This window comes from Bactrocera tryoni, chromosome 4 (assembly GCF_016617805.1).
Source record: "Bactrocera tryoni isolate S06 chromosome 4, CSIRO_BtryS06_freeze2, whole genome shotgun sequence".
Lineage (NCBI taxonomy): Eukaryota > Metazoa > Arthropoda > Insecta > Diptera > Tephritidae > Bactrocera > Bactrocera tryoni.
Genome location: NC_052502.1, coordinates 14,032,272 through 14,056,331, shown reverse-complemented (window position 1 = coordinate 14,056,331; position 24,060 = coordinate 14,032,272). Strand labels below are relative to the sequence as shown.

The following is a 24,060-nucleotide window of genomic DNA, read 5'->3' as shown; positions in this document are numbered from 1 at the left end:
TCCGAAGTTGCACCTGTTGGCAAGAGTTATTTTGCGTTGGATTTCGGTTCTGACGTTGTTGGTGGTGTTTATGCTGGTTCCAAGATTGATGAAATTATCTACGACTTCGAAGTTATAACTGTCAACAGTGACGCGGACGCGAATGCGACGTCTGTTTGTTTGATGACAGGAGATATTTCGTCTTGCCCTCGTTCACCACCAGACCCATTTGCTTCGCTTCCTTATCCAGTCTGAAGAAAGCAGAACTAACTTCGCGGTAGTTAAGGCCAATGGTATCAATATCATCGGCATACGCCCGCAGCTGAACACTCTAATAAAATAATGTCTCGTCTCGATTCATCGCTACAGCTCGAATAATTTCTCCAGCAGTACTCGTATATTGAAGAAGTCACATCATAGGGAGTCGCCTTGTCTTAAACCTCGTTAAGTATCGAATAGCTCAAAGAGATCCTTCCCGGTCCTGACGGCTTACACAACCGTATTCGTTTTGCTTATTATACGATTGTTACTGCTTTGTTGTTCTTCAGGCGGTTAATTGCTATTCGAACTTCTTCATGGTCGGGCAATGGAACGTCTGCAGCATTGTCATTGATTGGGGAATCTGGTTCACCATCTCCTGATGTTATGCTTTCATTATATTTCAGCAGGCTGGAGAAATGTTCCCTCCGTAACTTTAGTATACTCTTGGTTATGATAAAAAATCGCATGATATTTATAGAAAATCTCATGAAATATAAAAATTTGGATTTTTCGACCAACAATTTTATCTACAATTAAAGACTGCCAGCGTAATAATATGAAAGTAAAATAATTTGAAATGCGAAGTAATTATGTTTACTGGAACCCCTAGAAAGATAAATATTTAATAATCCATTTTGATAATTTGTACTTAATTAGATCACATTCAATGGAGTTTGAAATTACAATTTCGCAATTATTTTGAAGTCAGCAGTTGGTGTAATGAAAAAACACTTAAATCACTCTAATATCTGTTAATGGCTATCAAGTGTCTTTATAATTTTTGTGGCGTGTAGATAAAGTGGAGTTTATCTCCGGATCAGCTTTGCTCAATTTGACTTAATGAAACTTAAATACAAAACTTACATCACACACATACAAAAGTTGGAAGCAAAGTCTAAAAATGCATACTTATGTAGGTTTGTGTATACATATGAATACTCCTTTAAATGCCATATAAGCACGCAAGTATGTATTTAATAGCAAACATATTCATTTATGCCCACATATGCAATTGATGTAAAATCTGCTTATTCGCGGCGCATCAAAGTCACTGTACTCGCAATTACAACTCACGACATCTCATTAAGAAATATTTATGCCAAGCAATAAATTCAATTCACACTTAAGCGTTTATTTGTGATATTTTAAATGGCTCTTTATATGTCATATTTGCGCGCTAAAGGTAAATACTGCACATAGAAATCATAAATGTGCGAATGAAAAGCGCAAAAAACAACAACAATAATAAATAAAAGTCGCAAGAAATCTGCAAAAAAAAGTAAGACTGAAGAGAGCAAAACTAGTGAAAAAATGGGTAGCTGCTGAAGAAAAAGAAGAATATGTTAAGTAGACATATAAAAAATTAAATGGCTTGCACATAAATATGTAACAAAGCAAATAGTCAAATAAAATGTGCGAGATTTCTAAGCAGTCAGTAATGCTTTTCATTCGCCACTCACTTCTTAAGTATTTGTGGCTTGCTAAAATATTCGTATGTAACGCAAATTTATAGCGCCGCCAACAGAAATTCGCACAAGCGAATGTTTATGTGCCTGGTAATTTGCCGCATTTAGGGCGCACGCACCCAATGGTCTTCAAAGGCACTCACGCATACATACATACTATATCGTAATGAAATTAATATGTGTGTTAGCATATTTTAGTGCGAGGTGGTTTTAGCTGGTGATAGTATAGAAGGAAAGTAAAATGCTGAGTTTTAATAGACAACATTTTGAGAGTGGGTAAATGAACACACAAAATAATTATTTAAGTAGGGATAGAAGATTAAACAACTTTAAAGAGTTATCTAGATGTTATCTCAAGAAATGTATAGATTTTTAGTTGTTTAAATTCAAACATCCAATTTTAATTTCAAATATTAAGTGAAATTCTTGTACAAATTTTCAAAAATTTTCGTCAAAACTTTCAAAAATTTTTTTAAAAATTTCAAAATATTTTAATAATACTTTCAAAAATTTTGAAAAAAATGATTTTTAAATCTTCAAAAATTTTCTTAAGAATAGTCTGAAAAATTTTCAAAATTTTTTTTTTTTGAAATTTCTAAAAATCTTTGTTTTTTTTTAATGTAGAGAATTATTTAAAGACGGATAGATTAAATAGATAGATAGATTGAACAACTTTAGAGAGTTATCTCAAAATTAAATATCCAATTTTCCTCTAAAATAATATAATGTGTGAAATCCATTTCCAGATTCTTCAAAAATTTTCGTAAACATATTCAAAACATTTCAATACTAATTTTAAATTTTTTTTTTAATTTTCAACCATTTTTTTTTAAACTTTCAAAATTTTTTTTAATTTTCAAAATTTTTTTTTAATTTTCAAAATGTTTTTTTAAAACTTTCAAAACTAATTTTTTTTGATATGTTTTATTTGCAATCTATTTTAATAATAATTTCAAAAATTTACTTAGTATTTTCAAATTTTTTTAAAACTTTTTTTTTATGTGTCAGAAATCCTTTTTTCGAAAGTGCTTTATTTGAAATCTATTTTAATAATACTTTCAAAAATTTTCTTTAAAATTTTCATTTCTTTTAATTAAATTTTTTTTTTAAATTTCAAACTTTTTTTTCAAATTTTCAAAAATACTTTCTTTTAAATGTGTTTTATTTGCAATCTGTTTTAATGATACTTTCAAAAATTTTCATCAGAGTTTCAAATTTTTTTTTTTAACTTTTAAAAATTTTCTTTATAGTTTTAAAAAATCCTTTTTTTGTGAATTTATTTTAATTGCAATCATTTTAGAAAATAATAAGTAAATGATATAGCAAATATTACACCTCATTTCGTTATTTCTAACTCACAAAGTAATGCTAAGACTGAAAAATATATGCACATACATACATATACATACATACATATGTTTATGTATATATTCAAATTCCAAAAATAAATATTTTTAAATAAGTTTTGCAGATTCGGCGGCTCATGTAATTATGTGAGCAGTGATCTTTAAATTCTTAACAATTCTATCGCAAGAATATCCATTCTTTTGTATGGTCTTCTAATTCATAATAAATTGACTACTAGTCCATATTGGCGAAAAGTTGGCGTAACATAATAATATATCTTCCATATCTCTCCCTGTTTCGTATATCCCTCAAGTCAACCACTTAAATATTTATGTATATAAAATTTGAATAGTTTCAATTTAATTTTTTTGGCACTTTTCATCAGTCGTTGCCCACTGTAGATTACATATACATAAATGCGTTTGCTTCAACATAAAAAACAATTCACGCATCTAACGACCTGCCAGTTTGCATAGTTGCCGTTTCCACTTCTCCTTTCAAAGCAATGAAAAAGATATTTATGCGAATGGCGGCTGCAGATCATTAACAGTGCTTTAACTCTCTGCACGCCTCACTGCTACACACAACTGTGTATAGATGGCGAAGTGTGTGCACGCAACAAATTATGCTGCTTTACGGTGGCGACCTGTTTACGATGCGTTAATTTGCCGCACAAACTCAATTTGAGATTTTCTTTTTACATTTCTTTGGGCGTTTTTGCAAAGACACTGCGGCACTTGCGGCTGCTTCGTAGAGGAAATGTGGATTTGTTTAGGTATGTTTTGTGCACACACAACGATGTGTGTGTCATATATGGTTATATATTTAGGTAGTGTGTATTTCACCTATTTCATGTCTTACCAAAAAATTGAAATTTATGCTCTGATTACACTACACTTGTGCAGTTAACGGTTGTTGTTTTTTTTTACGCTAACTTTTTGAGCGTTGCGCCATTTGCATCTGTTCAAGGTGTGAATTCTCAGCATGCAGCAGTCATAGTAAAATCACACAACCCTTTTAAGGTTGAAATTTGTTTTGGACTTCTCCTTTGGTTCTTCAAAATTTACATTTTTTTAATTTGATTAAATTCGTAAGCTATCATGGTACTTACATAACTCTCAGCTTCCAGGTGTGAAAAGTTATTAATATTTTTTTTTTTTTACTTATAGGTTAGATTTAACTGAAACCCGTTACTTAGACTACTGAACCCATTGACAACATTACATCAACAATTAACAAATACCCTTAATTTGATACCAACATTGTAATTATGAATTTTTAAAATGGTGGCAATGTTTCTAAAAATTTTTTTTAACCGTTTTAGTATAGTATTTTTTTTATTTAAAATATGTAATTAACTTTTGATATTTTTAATATTACATTTTTTTACATTTTATTGTATAAAAAATTTAAACATGTGGCAACACTGTTTAAATTTTCGGTTGAAAAATTTATTTTCCGAAGATGAATTTCATTGTATTAAAATTTTTTAACTGTGGCAACCCCTTTACATGATGTGGCAACACCGCTGTATTTTTTGCTATAAAATTTAAATATTCTTGAATATTTATTTTATATTTTATATTTAATATTTGTAATATTATTATTTTATCTTGATTTCATTAAATAAAAAAAAACTAAACATGTGGCAACACTGTTTAAATATTTTTTGCTATAAAATTTATTATTCATGGACAAACTTAATTGCATTAAAATTTTTAAACTGTGGCAACGCTTACGTAAAATTTCAAGTTCGCTTACTCAAAGTTTTTCAGTTTGATACTTTTCGTATATCAAATGTTATGCTATCCATTTAGTGGAATTAAAATTTTTTAACAGGTGGCAGCACTTAAAAAAAATGTTTTAAAATTTGAACTATAATTGATATTCATATAGTAGATTTATCAAATAAATTATTTCACTTCAATAATTTCAAGCAGGTGGCAACCTACCGAAATATTTTTTGCAAGCACTCAAGGTATTATATCATAGAATTCTAAAATGGCATATAACTACCTATGTACATATATATACTATATAAATATTCTAGCCTTCACTGTAGTAGCGCACTATATACTGTGAGTGTAACGGAATTTCGTTGCATTACACTATTTCTCCGCAGTCATAACGCCTTTACTAACAAACCTAAAGTTGTTTATCTTGGAACTAATACTGATAGAATTACGAACATTGATCAACTTACGAAAATCCGAATTCTCTTTCTAACTAAATACAATTTTCTAAGACTTAGTGTCTTCATTGACTTAATTAACAATATATAACAGTCATTAATTTAGTAAATTAACACGTCGCCATTTTACAAAAAATTTAAATTTGCATATTCCGCTATCTATAGACATACATATATGAAGTATACTCTTGATGTTGAACCTTTCTGCTAACATCTGTTCACTTTTTTCTCACCCATTGCTAATGCTTAGAATATATGCCATCAAATTTCCAAAAACATAATTTAGTAACATGATTTATGAGTAGCTGAAAAATATGCTAATCCACCTCGAATAGTAGTTAGGGCGCAACAACAACAAACAAAATTAGAGTGCGACCTAAAAGTCATTATTAGACTAAAGACTTAAGCAGCAAACTCGATGTGTGAAAGCTAGAAAGATTTAATAAACGGGAGAAAGACGCACAGTGACGTGTGAACCATTGAATTTAATAACAGGCAATAAAATGTATCGTTTGTAGTAAATGTATATTTATTTTAGCTGAATTTTAATGTAAGCACGGTTTGGTGCTGGTGTTCTTGTGAGAAATCTGCTAAAGGCTAAACTTTTGCTTGTTGATTAGACAGAAGGGCGATTAAATCTGAAAACAGTGTGTTTTGCTTTATTTATTTATTTTTTTTTTGCAGAGCTAAGGCCTTACTGCTTTAATATGCTTAAATTTGTTTAATTTTTTGTATTATAGATAAAGGCAGAATTTTACGGTAAATAATTAGAATTGAACTCATATAACCTTTGGTCTAATATATCCCTTTTCACGTTCTTTTTTCTAACTTTCTTAGAAAATTTATAAACAGATTGATGTATTTGGTTTTTTATATAGAAATCCACGAACTTCACTTAAAATTTCATAGATATTAGCCATATACATCGAACATATGTATGTATGTCTATGATGTAATGATGAGTTGTTTTCTTGTATCGATGTTTATGGTATTGTGGAAAAATTCAGCTTTCCCAACAACAGCACATACTTTTTTAGTTTGAGGTCAACTTACCAGAATTCTTCTATTAAATTTTTTTGTATTTATTTGGAAAAAGTTGAATTTTGTAGATCAGTGTTATTATTTTCAATAAAATAATTGGAAAGTTTCTCAATAACTTCAGTTCTTATCACAAATATGTTATCACAAGTATTTCAAGCCAGGTGGCAACATTATAAATTTATTTGTTAAAAACATCTTTTTTCACTTTTAACACCTTTTGACATTTAAATCGGTTATTAAAGTTTAATTTGGTAAAATAGTATTACTATTTTCAAGAGAATACTTGGAAAGTTTCTCAATAACCTCAAATTTGTAGCCCATGTTATCACAAGTTGTGATTTTTTTAGCATTTCAAACCAGGTGGCAATATCATAAATAAATTTTTTAAAAACGTCTTATTTAACTTTTCTTACGCTAACTTTTGTCATTTAAATCGGTTAAAAAATTTAAAAATATGGCAACTACTATAAATGTTATACTTAAAATCCGGCGGTGGTAAATATTAAAACCGAAAAAAAAAATGTTTACGTTAATATAGCAAATTTCCATGTGTTTTCAAACAAATTTAAACGGCTGGCAACACCATATTTTTTCGCAATAAATTTTAATTTTTCTAAACTTCTGTGCCAACTTTAACCATTTACGTTAATATAGCAAATTTCCATATGTTTTCAAACAAATTTAAACGGCTGGCAACACCATATTTTTGCGCAATAAATTTTAATTTTTCTAAACTTCTGTGCCAACTTTAATTTAATTCTTGCAACTATTTACGGTACTATAGAAATTTTTCATATTTTTCAAACAAATTTAATCGGCTGGCAACACCATATTTTTTTCGCAATAAATTTTAATTTTTCTAAAGTTTTGTGCCAACTTTAATTTAATTCTAACAATTATTTAAAGCAATATAGCAAATTTTCATAATTTTTCAAACAAATTTAATCGTCTGGCAGCTCCATAAATTTTCTTTAACAATAAATTCTTTTTTTCTTGATATTTTCTCATTCGTTCTGCACTTTTGTGGCAACTTTAATTTTAATATTTAAATATACAAAAAATTTTAAATAATATGGCAACTATGTTTTAAGCTCTTATCAAACTCAAATATTGGTACAAAAAATATTTAAAATTTTTACTTTAGTTTCTACAACTTATATTTAAATTTTGGGTGCGGTAAATATTAAAAATATCCTCACATAATATTGTGACCTTCAAATTTTCAAAAAGTTGAAACCAGCTGGCAACTCCAAACACAGCCTTTTTCGCTTATATATATTTTTTCTAAAAATGTATATGTACTAGGCATTTTCAATTGCTTTGATTTTAAAATTTAAATAATTTCAATTTTTTAAAAGGTGTGGCAACCTTGTTAGAATGTATAATTGTTTATTTAATTAATTTATAATTATTATTAGTATTTTTTATTTATATTGTATAAAAAAAATTTGATTTTTAATAATTAGTATAATAATTTCAAATTAGCTGGCAACTCTATAAAATAATATTTTTGCAGTAACACCTATTAAAATACAAATTTTCAAAGAAAAAAATATTTTCATTGTATTTGATAATGGGATATCCCATCTTTTTTTTGTACTTTCTTTGTAATTTTTACAAGAACAATCAAGTATGCAATGTAAAATTTGTAGTCGTAATCGATTTTACTCAGCTATAACCGCGTAAGCTGTGTCTACGCCAATAAAGAAGAAACTATTTGACGATGATATTGCAGCTTAGCTGAGCTCAAATTATCTTCATTGAACTAACTAATCAATATATACATGTTTTTGTTGTTGTTTTACATGTGTAATTATTGTTGTTGTTTAAATCTGCTGTCAAAATTATTGTTTTCCTATTTACTCTTCATAATTGTTCTTTTGTGCTGGAATGTTGCAACGCTTGAGCTAAAAGCAGCCGCTCCTCTAAATGCAATGTCATCACTAACGCCATGAACAACACGCCAACATGCCACACCAAATATGGCTGCAACGAAAAAAAACAAAAAATTAATGCAGAATGCTCATACAAAAATGTTGTAATAACAATAATAATAAAACATAAAATAAATGCCGGCATGATGCTGTAGTACTTAATAGCGTTAGTACTTAGTATATACCTACACATGTGTATGTTTGTATGTATATGTGCTGTATACGAGTACATATGTATATGTTTAAGTGCATGCGCGCATACATCTCTCTCAAGAACCGGAAAACGCATGCAACGCTGCGACCGCTTAGAGAAATGCTTACACCACACACATGCATGCATGCAACAACAACAAGAATGATGGCGCAAAAAAGCCACGCGTCCGCTTTGCCGCATGATGTAAGCCTAAACGCTGGGAAACTGGGAAAGCAGGCAACTAAACGCCATAAATGACAGCTGCCCAAGCGCTGCGCCGCCAACGCTGCCACTCAACGATAATTACTTCTTTAGCGCCGATTTAAGAGTGCAGCGAGCCAGCCCACCTGTTTCTTTCACCAACTCGCTCGCTACTCTCGCCATCGCTTTGGCCATTGCCTGTGCGCCCCTTTTTCGTGCTTATACGCGCACTTTACGAACATGTTTGCATTAGAATAAATGAGGAGACGAAAGCGCAGAGCGAGTGTAGCGAAATGAGCAGCAAAAATGAAGAAGATAGCGCAGATATGTGTATAAACAAAGCAGCGAACACAGAAATTAATAAGCAAGCTTGAGGCAGAAAAGAAAGACAACGGTCCATTGATGACTTTCTTCCATGCTCAGCGCGAACAAGAAAGCCTAGACCAACACATGCAAAGCAAATACATATGTATATGCATGTGTGTGTGTGTGTCTGTGCGCCACATATGCATTCCCATACGTTCCCGCACATCTGGCTTATCGGTACGCGCTGCTCTGCGCTCTTGCCTGAGCTTAGCTCGCCAACTCAGCACTCAGTATTAGGCTGGTCCAAGAATGATTCTCAATTCGACTTCTGAGCCGGCTGGACGTGACGCGCAACACTTTTGCATCTCAAATCTCTATTGTAATAACGCAATAAAATATATATATATATATTTTTTTTTTTTTGAATAAAGAAAATAAGTGAGCGTGCAAACGAACGCGCCTGTGTCTATTAGTAAAATTGGTGCGCTGTGTTTATTTTGAAAATTAGCACTTTGCTTATCTGTTTGCTTTTTGCGAAATTAACTGTAGTTAAGTGGCGGTTGCAGCGCATTGCAATTGCCCGTTGTTTGCCGAGTAAGTGACCGCAGTGTCCGCTTGCAACGGAAACAATGGCGGCTGTGATGTTTTTTACATTGTTGCTTCTAAGCTGAGGAAGCCTCATGAAAACACAACAACAACATAATAATACAATATGAATGTAGCACTTTTATAGCGTTGTTGCTTGTGTGTCTGTGCGTGCAAATAACGGTTTTGTCACAACGGTTGCGCACTGCGGAAAACGTGGTTTTTGCAAACAAGTTCGTTTCTTAAGTCTTTTGTAATTAGTTCCTGTGTTTTTATATAAACAAAGTTTTTGAAGAGAAAAGTGTATATATTTCAGTGTACGTTGTTTCAATACAATAATTTTGTATTTTTATTGCAAAATAGTGATATTGAAAATATTGTGTAAAAAGGTTGTATATATATTTTTAATCATGAATATGGATTATCTTAACAAACTGGAGCACATGGTAAGCAGCAAATTGTAGTTTAATGCATTAAATTCTATTGTAAGTTATAGTTTAGTGTCTATACTTTACTAGAATTGCGTAGTTACATTAAAACTCTTTCCAGTTCTCACATATTCGTTAAGAAATAGTTTCAAAATAGAAATAGTTTCATAAAAGACGCTTACCCATTGTTGTTCTTTGGCACGGTGACGAAAATGAATGAGAACATATTTTACGGTTTTATAATGTTTTCAACTACTCCCGAAATTAAGAGCTAACATGGGTTTTCTCCGGTAAAAAACAGACACATTTTTTCAATACTTTTTTTTCATATAAAAAATTAAATATTTAATTAGAATTTTTATTGTTAGAATTGTTAATAGTGTATAACAAAGAAATACTGAAATTTTTGGAAAAAATTGTCTTAAACTCGGCCATTGCAACGCCATTTCCGGTGATTCCTGGAAAAAAAATGCGCTCTTTGGCAGGACAACTCCTTCTAGGATCATCTAAAGTGAAAAAATCATGTTTTAGTTAAAACCTTCAATTAGAACTTGGATGAAGGAGAAAAAAACTGAAAATTGTATTTTTGGCAAACATTTTTTAAAAAAGATTAAAATTTCAGTGAAAATTTCGTGACATTTTTTTTTTAATAGTTGTAATCGAAAAGAAATCTTCCGTTCAAGCCTTTAAGAATTATATCTCAAAGACCTGTGTAAAATATCATGAAGATCGGTTGAGCGGTTCTCGAGAAATCTTGCCAATCGACTTCAAAAACAGTGTCGAGAAAAACGCGTATAAAGGCGGCGCACTAACTACCCTCGAGCACACACATTCTTAAGGCTGTATATACGGAACTATTACTCGGATCAACTTGAAAAGTTAGGACAATGTTCCAGAGATGTTGTAGAATTTAATAAGATAATGAAAAATTCGATTTTTTGAAACCCGTAAACCCATGCGAAAAGAAATAAAAAGTGATTTGAAAATAATAAAAAAAGTCAAAAATTTTTGGAAAGCCAATTTTTTTACTTCAAGCCCATGCTTTTACTAAGCTCAAAGAAATCGTTTTGTTTTTTGGCTTTTCCAAAATGACTTTAAGTTACAAGTTTGCCAAATAGTTATTTGGCAACTCTCAGTTAATTTTTTTCTTAGTGACAGAACACTGCTGAAACAAGTAAAAGTTACCAAAGATAAACAAACCCGGTTTCTTGAAAATTTATGGCTTGGTTTTTAAGTTTAAGTATATTGACCTGCACTAACAAAAAAAAACTTACTTTTTACATAGCTGAATAGAAATATTTATCGTTCTAAATAGGTCCCTGAGCCGATATAAACGAACATGCTTACGTTGAAACTAATATTCCTTAACTAATATTCCTTATATATATATATGTATGTCCGTTGTTGTTGTTGTAGCGGAAGAATTCTGTCGTGTCGACAATCCTTGACCAGATAAAAGCTTCGGTTCATTCCGGTCGCGTAGACCCATTTGTTGTAAGAACGGTTGTTGTAAGTTTCGGCTGGGCTGGTCTTCAGTGCCTTCAGTGCCTTCAGTGAATTTTGCGTTTTTCGTTTACGCTTAATTTTTGGTGCGCCACTCGCTAGATTGTTGGGCAATTTCACAAGTCACATATATAAACACACTTCATTGCCAAGCAACTCTTTTGCATCATATAAGTACACTCGTCGTTGTTTTTGCAAAAACTCAGGTTTTTCATTCGAGTCCAGCTTTAATACAAAAACACAACAAAACCAAAATGTGTTGACGTGGTCCTCTTGCATATATACGATGCTAAAACGTGGATTTTTAAGAAATTTTCTTTTAACTTTCTTGATGTTATCTTCATTAACAGAGTTGATTTCATGACCTTCACTGCATACTTTGTGCCACTCAAATACTTGTTTTCATGATAAAAGAGACGCCCACCAACATTTCTTCAATAATTTTAATGATTCTTCCGCCGTGATTTCATTGGAAACACAAAATTTTGAGCAAAAAAATCGCATCGGTAAAAAAATCGTATTCTCATCTGGTGAGTTTTACCAAGGTAAAAATTTATTAACGAGAATTTTTTCAGTTAGCGCGTGTAGATTTGGTGATTTCATATGGTAGTAAATACAATCTATCATAAAGAGTAACTCATTATTTCATTATTATATCTTAATTATGTATTAATAGAAAAATGTAATATGACTGTTTAGTAGAATCAGTATTAATTATTCTATTCTCTTATAAACAACTTCTCAATCAAATAATACTTGCGAACTATACCTTTGCAGCATCAACTTTTTGGAGTATTTTCTACAGAAGTGAGCTAGAGCTATAATATGTATCTAACATATGCTGCTAAAGTTCCTTAGTTCCTTAATTTTACTTGCCTTTTCTATTTAAAGACTTATTGTCATACCGTAGAATATAGATTTTTTATTTCAAGACCCTTGCATAAGATGAATTTTGAATAAAGATTATAATATGACTTCGTGTTCATGTCTTCAGACCATATATGTTTTCTTCCTCGAATTTTTCATGAAGCACAGATATGATTTTTACGATAAAGCATATTTTTCAGATATGATTTAAATTGTTTTCCAGTATTCTTCTAGTGCCTGATTAGCCAGCAGTTTGACAAGCAATTTGATTTTCTAATCTAACAGTCTAATCGTCTTTTAAGTAATGAATTATTTTATAATTCAGGCTATAATTAATAGAAAAACGTATTATATTTAGGTATTTTTATTTTTTCTCTTAACAAAAGTCAGCTACTTGAGGGAAATTTAAATTATGAACTTGTTTGAAAGCTTTTTTTTATAAAGCCGTGGTAATATCCTCGAAATCTTTCATTATAAACGTTCGTTAAAAAATAGTTGAATGAGTTATTACTAATACACTACGGATATATTCTCATGCGAATAGTAATGAAAACGGCTTGCCTTACGAGCGAAAAGTCTTTCTGAAGTCATAAATATAGACATGAATCTAAATATCGTTACTTAAAATGCAAAATAACGAAACATAACCTTGCATAAGTTTACAGGGGAAGGGTAAACGATATAATAGAAACCATTAATATTGAAATAAAAATTGGGTTTTGGTTATAAAATGGTTATAAAATGGTTATATCTGGGTTTTATATTGGTTATACATTGGTTATATCTTAGAGCGGAAGCTTGAAATTTTGCGATATTAGCGTAAGCGATAAAAAACTCAATTTCTTTTTTTTGACGATACGTTGTTTTGAATTTCAGTTGACGATATGTAATCAAAACTCGTTTAAGAAATGAATTTTATATGCATAAAAAGAAACTACTGGCAGCACATATTCTGGTTGATGCAAACACAAAGGCCTAAATAATTGCCGTTATTTCTTCGTTAGTCTTTTATTTTCTTTTTTCAGCTCCTTTTTATGCTTTTCAACTGCTACATATAAAAATAAAAAATTAAAAACCACTGATATTTGAATATGATCTGGCACCTAGAAGCCGTAATACACCCAAAACTTTGCTTGCACACAAATTTTCAGCAACTTATTCTAGCATGTTGCAGTATACCATTGATAATTTACAACTTTATCATTTTCTACAAAAAATGTGTATCACTTTTACCATATATGACAGCTCGTTCTACTTTGCCGCCGTCATAAATTGTCGAAATAGCTGAAAAATGAACTTAAATTATAGCAATAAAAGCAAAAATTGTCATGACCTCGTCTACAGTAAGTATTTACAAATCATTAGAATTTGTTTTCTGTACCACAGCCGACATTTAAATGGAAACACTTAAGAAATATGAATACAATCATTAATGAGAATTACGCATACTTTGTTTCGCAAAAGAAAATTACTATGGAAGTTCTTAGCAACGTCAATTATGCACGCTGTCAACGCTACTAACAACTGGTCATTAGATACAGCAGACAATTGTCAAAATAACGCACAAAAACGCTAGAAAAAGAACAAAATATGTCAGTTGATAAAATGCCTTTTGAGTTGTTGACAAACAAGAACGCTTTGTAGCAATACGCACCCGATTATGTGCGAGTATGTATGTAAAATTTCGTGAAGTACAGCGTAAGCAAATAAGCACTGAGTAATCAAAAGCACAACGCAATTTTGCGCATGCGCACAGGTGTTGTCTCCCACAAACAAGTATAATGCCACAAAGTACTTGTATTTGTACTTATAAGTATGTCTGCACTCGCAGTTGTGTGTGGGAAGCGAATCTTTTGTTTTCAAGCAAAAATATTTCATTCAAACTCTCGGCAATATTCAGTTGTGCAAATATTTGCGCAGGCGTTGTGGGCTCTAATTATTAAAGAGCTTAAATTTTGCGATTCATTGAATAAGTAGCAGTGAATTAAGCGACTCTATGGCTTACGAATATGGATAATAAATGGGTTTACACTTCATTTGCAAAATCATTACTGTAAGCAAGTTTTTTATTTTATTTTTTCAAAATATTTGCGCCAAACGTGGTTTTTTTGCATGAATGCGTGTTTATATAGTATATCTGGTAGACTGCCTCGGCTTTTCCATTGGTTGCTGTTTTTGTGGTTGTAATAACGAAAAACCTGCTCAAAAATCAAATAAATGCCAGCAATGTGGTTTAATCGTTATTTTCGGCAATAAAATTAACTTGTTTCAATCAGTCGAAATTTTGGTTTTTGGTTAAAAAATTTAGTGCAAAAAACAAAATAAAAAAAATTTTTCGGCAAAACAAAAAAAATGTTTAATTCAAGTCGCCATTTAAATAATCGTATATTGTTAAATTGAAAGCGCGATTTTGATATATTTATTTTAAAATATTTAGTTAAAAAAAATTTAGTTTTTAAATAAAACTTACTTATCTAAAAATTTTGTATAGTTTTCTGAACATTGGGTTGATGCTCTCAGGCATTTAATGCCACGTTTTTGGCATGCTAAAATTTATTATGTTTTTTGGAAACTTAATATATAGGAAAATTACTAAAGAACCCCATCTTTAGTTACTTAAACCTATATTGTAGTGTTTCTGTATTATTTTATATTATCCTTAAATAATCTTATAATTTTGTTATATCTAAAACCAATTTCAATTGCAACTCCCTTTCAAAAAGGTATCTAATAACATTTTTCTACTACTTTTAATTTTAATTGAATAAAAAATTTACATGTGGCAACCCTTGCAAAAAAATTTACAATTTGATATCAATATCAAACATATTATAACACTAAACAAATTAAAAAAATTGTTAAAGGTGGCAACTCTATAAAATTTAATTTCTGCTTACTCCAGTTTGTAACTTCATCTTACAATTTTTTACTTAAAAGTTTCAAAAATGTAAAAATTGTAATTGAATAAAAAATTTACATGTGGCAACCCTTGCAAAAAATGTATAATTTTATTTCAATATCAAACATATTATACAGATAAACGAAGTAAAAAATTATTGAAGGTGGCAACTCTACAAAATTTATTTTTTGATTGCCCCAGTTTGCATCTTTATCTTATAATTTTTTACATAAAAATGTCAAAAATGTGAAAATCTTAAATTTTTTAAGTGTCTAAGTATTACACCGAACAACAAAAATAAAATAAAAATAAAAAATTTAAATTTAGTAATATGAAAAAAACAAAACAAATCAGAACAAACTAAAATCAAAGGAAGTCAATTAAGGATTACATAATATAATATATTGTACAGTAATTCAAAATCAAATTAAATACAAAAAAAACGAATAAAATCTATTAAATTAAAAAATCAAAACTAAATTAAATAAATGAAATAAAATAAATACAAAACTTATTAAAAAAAAAAATAAAAAAAAAAATAAATTAAATAGAAATAAAATAAAATAAAATATATGATATGAAAAAATCATAAATTAATTAAATTATGCAAAAAAAATTAATAAGTAAATATCAATAAAATCACAAAATAAAAAATACTTTTATATAAATAATTTTTATAATACTGAAAGAAACTGTACATTTTCAATTGAATTCAATTTCAAAAATCTTTACTAATAATTTTTCATTGTTATAGTACTAAAAAATATTCTTTCCATTAAGCCATTAGTGCTAACATGCCACCAATACAAATATTTCAAAATCGAGTTCGTCGCTTAAGTCTTTCGTTTGTTTAGCACCGCTTTCATTGGCTGCTGACCACGCAGTCGATAAACAAATTCGTTTTGTTTTTGTTGTTTTTCAATAAGCATATACTTTTAAATAATTCCACCCAAATAGTTTACCGTTGCGCCACCACAACCGTAAATTCCAGCACATCACTCGCAGAAGGTGCCAAAGTGGGGAAAACAAATACACAGCAACAATTGACTGCAAATACACTTCGTCAACTTGGCAACAATGCGTTCATTAGAGATTCGTGCGCCATTGACGACGCCACATTCTGTGGCAACATGCGTCAGTGCTACCATATTTCAGTTATTGTTGTTGTTACTATTGCTATTGCCATACAACGCTACAGTAAACATTCTTAATGCCAGTACGCCGGCCTAGCTGTACAATAACAGCTGCGATAAGTCGACAAACACAAAATTGCTACTTTGCGACACACACACAATTACATACAATAAATATTTACATACAACCATACAAACACGTGCTGTATGCTGTGCACCAGCATTTTGCCGCTATGTGCTCATTTAGCTGCGCAGCTGTGTGTGTTGGCAGCTCTGTCTCTACAATGCCGGTTGAGTTGAGTTGCCGCCATTGCATTGAGGTCTGACTGGTGCTGATAAAATAGCGCGACAGCGTTAGTATAAACAACAACAACAAGAACAACGACTACAACTGCAGCAAGCGTTGTGCGGCAGCCACTTGCAAGTGGCATCCAACTGACCTACATAATTTTCTCAACCGAATGTCAGCAATGAATTTCGCTAAATAAATACTTCACAACAAGTTAGGCATGCGCAGACAAACAGTAGCTATACATGCGGGTATGAAACATATGTGTACATAAATACTTATATATTATACATATTCATTTGCTTATTGGCTTAGTATCATTTGGTAAACAAAGAGGCATTTCATGAAGTGGTCTCTTTTCGACTTTTCTCAAACATTTGCTGCAGAAATATTGAGCTGCTGTACATTATGGCGAAACCATTAAAGTGGCAATAAAAATGGTTTGATAGAAATATATAATGATTTTTTTTATTGATATATAACTATATCAATTAAGATTTAAAATTTTTAATAATTTACAAGTAAGAAAGAGCTAAATTTGGTTGGGACTGAACATTTTATACTTTTGCAATTTGCAAGAATTAAAGCCAAGCAAGCGCCTTAAGGTGCATAATGTCAAGCAGAGGATCGCATTACAACCAATTATATGTATAATTCATACAGTGATTGGCATTTTCGACAAAAAGTTTGTTAGAAAAACGAAAGTCTTTATATGTAGTATTTGGGAGTTGAGGGTAGTATCGACCCGATATAATCTACTTTTGTCAATACTATATATCATAAATATGCCACAATAATAAAATGTTTTCTGAGATTCACTAAGGTACCTCACATACCAATCATATGGAATAAAGTTACCCGGATTTTATATTTTTGTTATATGGGGGCTAGGTCAAGTTTCCTACAATTTTATCAATTTTTCCATTTTTTTTAATTTAAAATTTTTTTCGAAAATTTTAAGAATTTATTTCAACAGACATTGCCTTCTACTGGAGGACATACATATCTGTAAAGTTTAAATAATTCTTCAAAAAGGTGGCAATATCTTAAATCAAATTTTCGCATAAAAGAAGATGCAAATGGGCAGACATTTTATAAAAATATGTAAGAACAATCTTTTTAACTTTAACAATCTGAACATAAAAATTAGCTAATTAATATATGTTTCAAATCAAAACTTTATATGTCAAATAAAAAATATTTAAGAATACTTTAGGCTCAAAAAGTTTTAGAATAGAGTTGCCACATATCTCAAAAAATTTAAAACCTCTAAATTATAGTGTGATATCGATCTCAGTGTATCAAAGTGTTAGCTTAACAATTTTAATAAAGTGAGAATTAACTAGTTAATAGCAATATAAAGTGTTGAAGCTTATATTAATTAGCAAAATATTGTTTTTTTTTCAAAAGCCCCATAAATAGTTTTTGCAATATTAAACATTCACCAACTTCAAAAACCAAAAAAATGCAAATGTCTAAACACCAAAGATTTAAACTGCTTTTTTTGTTTCCTTTTTTGCTTGTGTCTGAGATTTTAGCAAATTTCTTATAGTTGGCGGGAACTTTTCGCATAAAAATACTAAATTGAAAAATGCAATAATTTTTTGAAAAAAATGCAATATTTTCCTTGGGATTCAGCAAGTATAATACTAAAAATCTCTTAAGAATAAAATTTCTCCAGCTTGAGCTCAGAAAAACTCAGAAACAGAAATCAAAGTTAATATTTTCCAATTTTATTTTTTTTTAATATTTTTCCATATTTCCACATTTTCTAATTTAATCATTTTTAATATTTTTTCACATTTCACATTTCAAATCAAAAATTATTATTTTTTATTTTTTTCTTTTAATTATTTTTAATAATTTTAACTTTTACGAATACCTGCTTTGTCATTTACATTTTCCATTTCAAATAATCGAAAAACCTTCCGTACTTCAAACACAAATAACAACAATATTTATCTAACTGTTCCATAATCTTATCTCCACAATTTGTTTATACACTCATTGTAAGTGCTCATAAAATGCCCGTATAAGTACATATATTGATTATTTATTTATGCAAGCCCACATATCTTAAACATACATGAGAAAATGCCCATTTATTTTCCTCTCAAATAACAGTTAACAAATAGCTGTGCCCACTTCCTTTAACAGCCACTGCTGCTAAAGTGGCCTCTGTTGTCGCTCGTTACAGTAGCTGCATCATCTATTGCTCACCACAGTTACACTGACGATTTTCAGTGCTGTAAAGGTTGCAAAATGTTATTGCATGTTTTGGTTTGTTTCTCATTCCACTGTTATTTGCATATTCCAAGCGATATTAGCCTACAACTGCAACAATGCAATAAGAAATATTTTAGTTTGCATTTCGCAATTTCTATGCGCTTTTTACGTGCTCTTCGGTTGTCAGCGACACATTTCGTTAGTTCAAAGACTGGAAATTCGACTATTTTGACTGAAATGCTTATAGGAAATTGCAATGCTGTCGAGTTGTTAGAATAAGCGTTAAATATTAGAAGGGTTAAACATGGTTATAGCGAAGTATCTAAAGAGGCCATTTGCTTGGATGATTATTGATAACTGCTGAGAACATTTATTACCTTTAAAATCTTCTCATAAAAATCTTCATAAGAAATTTCGTCCAGCTAGAAAGTTTTGAACTCATCAAGTTTGGCAATTAAAAGAATCGTTGAGGATCCCAAACCCAGCGCACAACTCTGGGGAGAGACATTTCGCCTTAGCTCGCCTTCAAACGGCTACCCAGAGGACCAGAGGACGGTCGAAGACCTGAAGTCGTGAGCTGCTGTAGCCATATATAAAAGAATCGATTCTGGCCACTCCCAAGTGAATGGCATTCATAGAACTTTCGCTATATGCTTGAACTTCTATACATAGCTCCATTCTTATCCTCATCCTTGTTAACATATCCTTGATAAATCCTTGTCAAAAATAAGTTAAATGGTGGGGTGTATGCATATACAAATTTTTATTTTCCTGCAGGTAATACGTCTCTGGCATGAGCTTTCCTGTGTATGCGTGCTGCCGTATTTAAATTTTATTTTTACCATGCCATCAAGTTTTCCACTAGTTTCCCAAAGCCAAGCGGCAACGGCATAGCAAAACATATATTCTTGATTCTCTAAGTGGGTCAGTCAGGCACTGTTGCAATCTTGTGACTACAAATTTTCATATATGCATACATACATACATACATGCAAACAAAATGTAGATATATCTACAGTTTTAATGCACACATGTCTGCACAAATATACTCTCTGGTATTTTAGTTATGTCAGCAGCATGAGCACCTACATATGTATACTGTGCTCCTTTGCATATCAAATATGACTATATCTACATATATTTCTCATAAATTCTGAATATCGCCTGTTTGATTTATAACATCATAAATACAAATACAAAGTATTCAGTTGAAAACTTTGCCGAAGTGGATAGACTAGTTTCGGTGTTTTAGGAATTTCAGTTAAATATGTACACATACAAATATATAATATAAAGTGTTTAGACATAAACAATCACAACAATTTATTACAAAACTATATAATATATGTACTATAGTATCTACATAAAAGCGCATGTATTGGCAATCTTGTTTCGGTCATTGCAAGCATTCCGTGGCACACTGTTATTCAAACGGCGGAGATTTGAGTTACTAAAAGAGCAGTTCTACTTCTCTTGCTGTGATGAATATGTGTGTCTATTTGCTCTTAACGTTGTACATACTATACAACTACAATTCGGTAGTTGGCTTTTCACCATAAAACATATTTGATATACATATACATTATGACAAAAAGTACCCGGAAATTATAATTAAATTCCACGGCTAAAGTTTATTTAAAACAAAATGTATATTACTAAGTTGGTAGTACTATCCTTAATTGCTATGCCAAATATGAGAGCGATTTGTTAACCAGTTTGTTTACACCAGCTTCTTAAGACGGTACAATTTAGTACTGCGTATATACTTGTATATCGAACACAGAATTTGTCTCAACTTTTGTCTTTTCAACCAAATTTCGTGTACTGAAACGTTACGATTGTTGGAAAACACAAGATCATGTGTGATGCAAAGCCTTCAAGACGGTCGAGTGATCATTGAAGACATGCCTGGTTTTGGACAAACTTCGACCTGCTCAAATGATAAAGATATTAAAAAAGTGAAGAATATGATGCTTGAAAATCGTGAAACAAGTGTTAAAGAGATAGCAAGAGTGCTCGACATCTCTCGCGAGCTCATTCGAATGATTTTGGTGGATATTTTGGGTATGAAACGCGTTCTTGCTCAACTCGTCCCGATAAAGCTGAATTTACTTCAAAAAGAGTACTGTAAACAGGTATCTTTGGTTATGGTTGATCGTACGAATTTCGATTCCAAATTCATAGAGAATATTATAACTGCCAAACAAGTCAACAATCGTCGGAATGGAGGGAAAAAACGAGCCGAAACCAAAAAAAACGGGCAAAAGCCGCGCAAAAATCAAGGTGATGCTCATTGTTTTTTTCGATATTCGTTGTTTGGTGTATCATGAATTTTTTCCGGAGGAATAAGGAGTTCTATTTGGTCGCAATAAGTCATTTGATTGAGAACATCCGTCGAAAACGGCTGGCAGTGTGGAAGAACAATTCAAGAATTTTACACGATGATAATGTATCATCGCATCAAGCCGCGTTTGTGCTCGAATTTAAAGCCAACAACACTATGAATACCATCAATCAATCACAGTATTCATTAGATTTGGCACCATGTGATTTTTTCTTCTCTCTTAAATGAAACTGCTGCCCGTTTTCAATCGATCGAAGAGATAAAACAAAATTCGCTGAAGGAGCTGAAGGCCATCTCAAAAAGTTCTTATGAAAATTCGTAATTATGACAGTTACATATATACGCTTTATCGTGCTAAATTTATTGGCACAATATTTAAACAGTTAAAGCATTTCGAATATCAAATACAGATCAAATTAACAAATTAGCTATTTATCATAAATTTCTGTTAAAAAAAAGTAGTCACTCTCTTTAACTTCTCTTAGCGTCGAAGCAATAGGTCAACTCAAATCTTTTGTTTCAAATTTCGTTTCATGCAAATTGATGCTAATGAGTTTTGCGGCACTTCTTGCTGCTGCCTTTTCACTGCGATGCAAAATTGAAGTTTATTTTAAACTTTTGACGTCTGACGATTTGTAAAAAAATATGGCTTCATTACACATATGACTTTGTACTATTTGCGTGTATGTGTGTGTGCGTGTATTGGGCACATTAGAGACGCATAACTTTCTACTGCTTTTTCATAAGGCAACAGAACTTTGCAGAGAAGAAAACAACAATAAATTAAGCAAAAACAATGCAGCTTTGAATGCATGGAACAAAAGCTAATGAAAAACGTCAGTGACAAAACATAAAACAAAGCGCGAAATAGACAAAACACAAAACAAAAATAAAAACTAGAAGTTAGTTGCTGACATTTATGTATGTATATGGAAATATGTGTGTATTTGTGTGTTTGTAAACAAAGCGAAGTCAAAAGTGTCACTCATTGATGCTGCGAATATGCTAAATAATTGCGAACGCTTCAAAAAATAACTTTCACCCATTTCATTTTCGCATTTTTAAATACCCACGTATGGCTGTGTGTGTACTATACATATGTGTAATTTGTTTAACCGCGGGTGTGTGAAGTTGTTGTGACGGCAGTTAAAAGCGACAAGTGGCAATTAATGTCAGGCCATTGTGCTTTACTAACTTATTTTCTTTCATATTTTTTGTATTACAATGAAAAAAGAGACAATAATGTAAAATTTCGTATACAGGGAAGTGTCTCCAATGGCATTGAAATGTGTCTTTTCTGCATTTTTTTGGAGTTTTCTATTCATAAATGAGCTTTGGTCTTTGTAGCAAAATAAATCTTCATGTTGTAACCTCAATTTAGTTTAAGTTTATGCATATTTTTGTAAACTTATTTAAATATAAATTATTTATGTTTGCTAATTGGCATTTACTATAGACTAAGATCTATGAAAAGAACTTAGTTGGAAGACTTTAAAATCAAATCTCTATAAGTAAATTAATGGAGGTTGTGTGAGTCGATTCGTCTGGCATTTCTAGTTTCAATATGATGTTTCACAAGTCTGGGCCTAGAATGGAACCTTTTGATACTCCTGACGTGACCGCCTCTGCATCGTGATTCCTCTCTAGTTTGGTACAGCAGCTTTCCTTTACTAAGATTGCTCCGCACCACAGATCTGAGGTATGTAGTCGGGGATTTTAAAGCATTTTTAAAGAGCGGCAGTTATATCCACCCATCTAGCGCCGTCGAAAGCGTTTCGGACATCTAAAGGCATCAGCAAAATTAATATTTTATCATTTTGATCTGCCGGGTCTAAAGCCATGTTGTCTAAGGGAGAGTCTTCCAGCTTCGTTGATAGCCACTTGGAGTCTGGCTTTTCATAAAGATTTCGGGCTGTGTCAAGTATGCATAGTGGACGGTATGCCGATGGCAAGTTGGGATCTCCTTTTCCCTTACTGATTAGTACCAGCCGTTGCTTTTTCAGCGTTCAAAGCACATTCCGGCTTTGAAGCAAACGTTGTAGAGCCGGCTGCTCTGCTGGGATTATTTTCAATATTTCTGTTGGCCTTAAGTTTGCCAGTGGCTGACTGCAGTTCTTTGAGGGTAAACTGGGGGATTTGGGAAATTCTTAGAGTATGTTCTGGATCACTAGACCCTTTTTTGTTGTGTGGGAAGGAGTGCGCTTACGATGTGATCTATTTTAGCAGCGGTTAAGTCAGGTGGCTTTGCTCGAGCGCCGAGTTTCTTTATTACCGTTTTATACCCAAGTCCCTAGGGATTTTTGTTAATATCCTCTCGTAGTTCCTCCCATTTTTTCTTCTCGGCTTTTCGGGATGCAGCTCCTCTGCGTCTAGATCTAGTGTTCGATCTGTGAAGGCGGAGGCATGTGCGTCTGATTTGGGCGATATTTTCAGTCCACCAGTAAACTGCTGTTTTATATTTGCTGTGGGAAGCCTTTGGTATTGAGTTTTGATAGGCTCTTGTTATTTTAAGCAATGTGCACTCGACAATTTTCCTTACAATTTTGGGATTACATTCTGCCTTTATTTTGGTCACTATAACACTCCATTCAATAATTTTTTTTTCGACAGCTGCTTTGTTGCCAGTAAATAGTCGAGGAAGAAATTCTTTTATGCTTATTTTTTTTATATTTTTTTCTGTATGCATTCAATGTGTTATATGTATGTATGTATGTATGTATTTATAGCTATTTACTTATATATATATTGACTTTTGTGCTCTTAAAATATTGCTCATTCGCACCAATCACTGCCAACTAATGCCTTTTTAATGACTACTCTTTCGTTATAAATAGTTTTCCACTCATTTCGGTATGGAAGAGGAATGG

General features: G+C 31.5%; 1 protein-coding gene across 2 annotated transcripts in view; it reads left to right on the top strand.

The window, feature by feature from the left end:
• Positions 1–24,060, top strand: part of LOC120776201 (rhophilin-2) — a 126,366-nt gene that overhangs the window by 57,897 nt on the left and 44,409 nt on the right. The window contains exon 1 of one of the 2 annotated variants that reach the window (XM_040106835.1): positions 9,276–9,950. The exons of the other annotated variant lie outside the window; for it this stretch is intronic. Within the exon in view, the coding sequence (XP_039962769.1) occupies positions 9,915–9,950 (36 nt within the window). The 5' untranslated portion in view covers positions 9,276–9,914. Of the gene's footprint in view, positions 1–9,275; positions 9,951–24,060 lie in introns of those variants that run through there. 2 annotated transcript variants of the gene reach the window in all.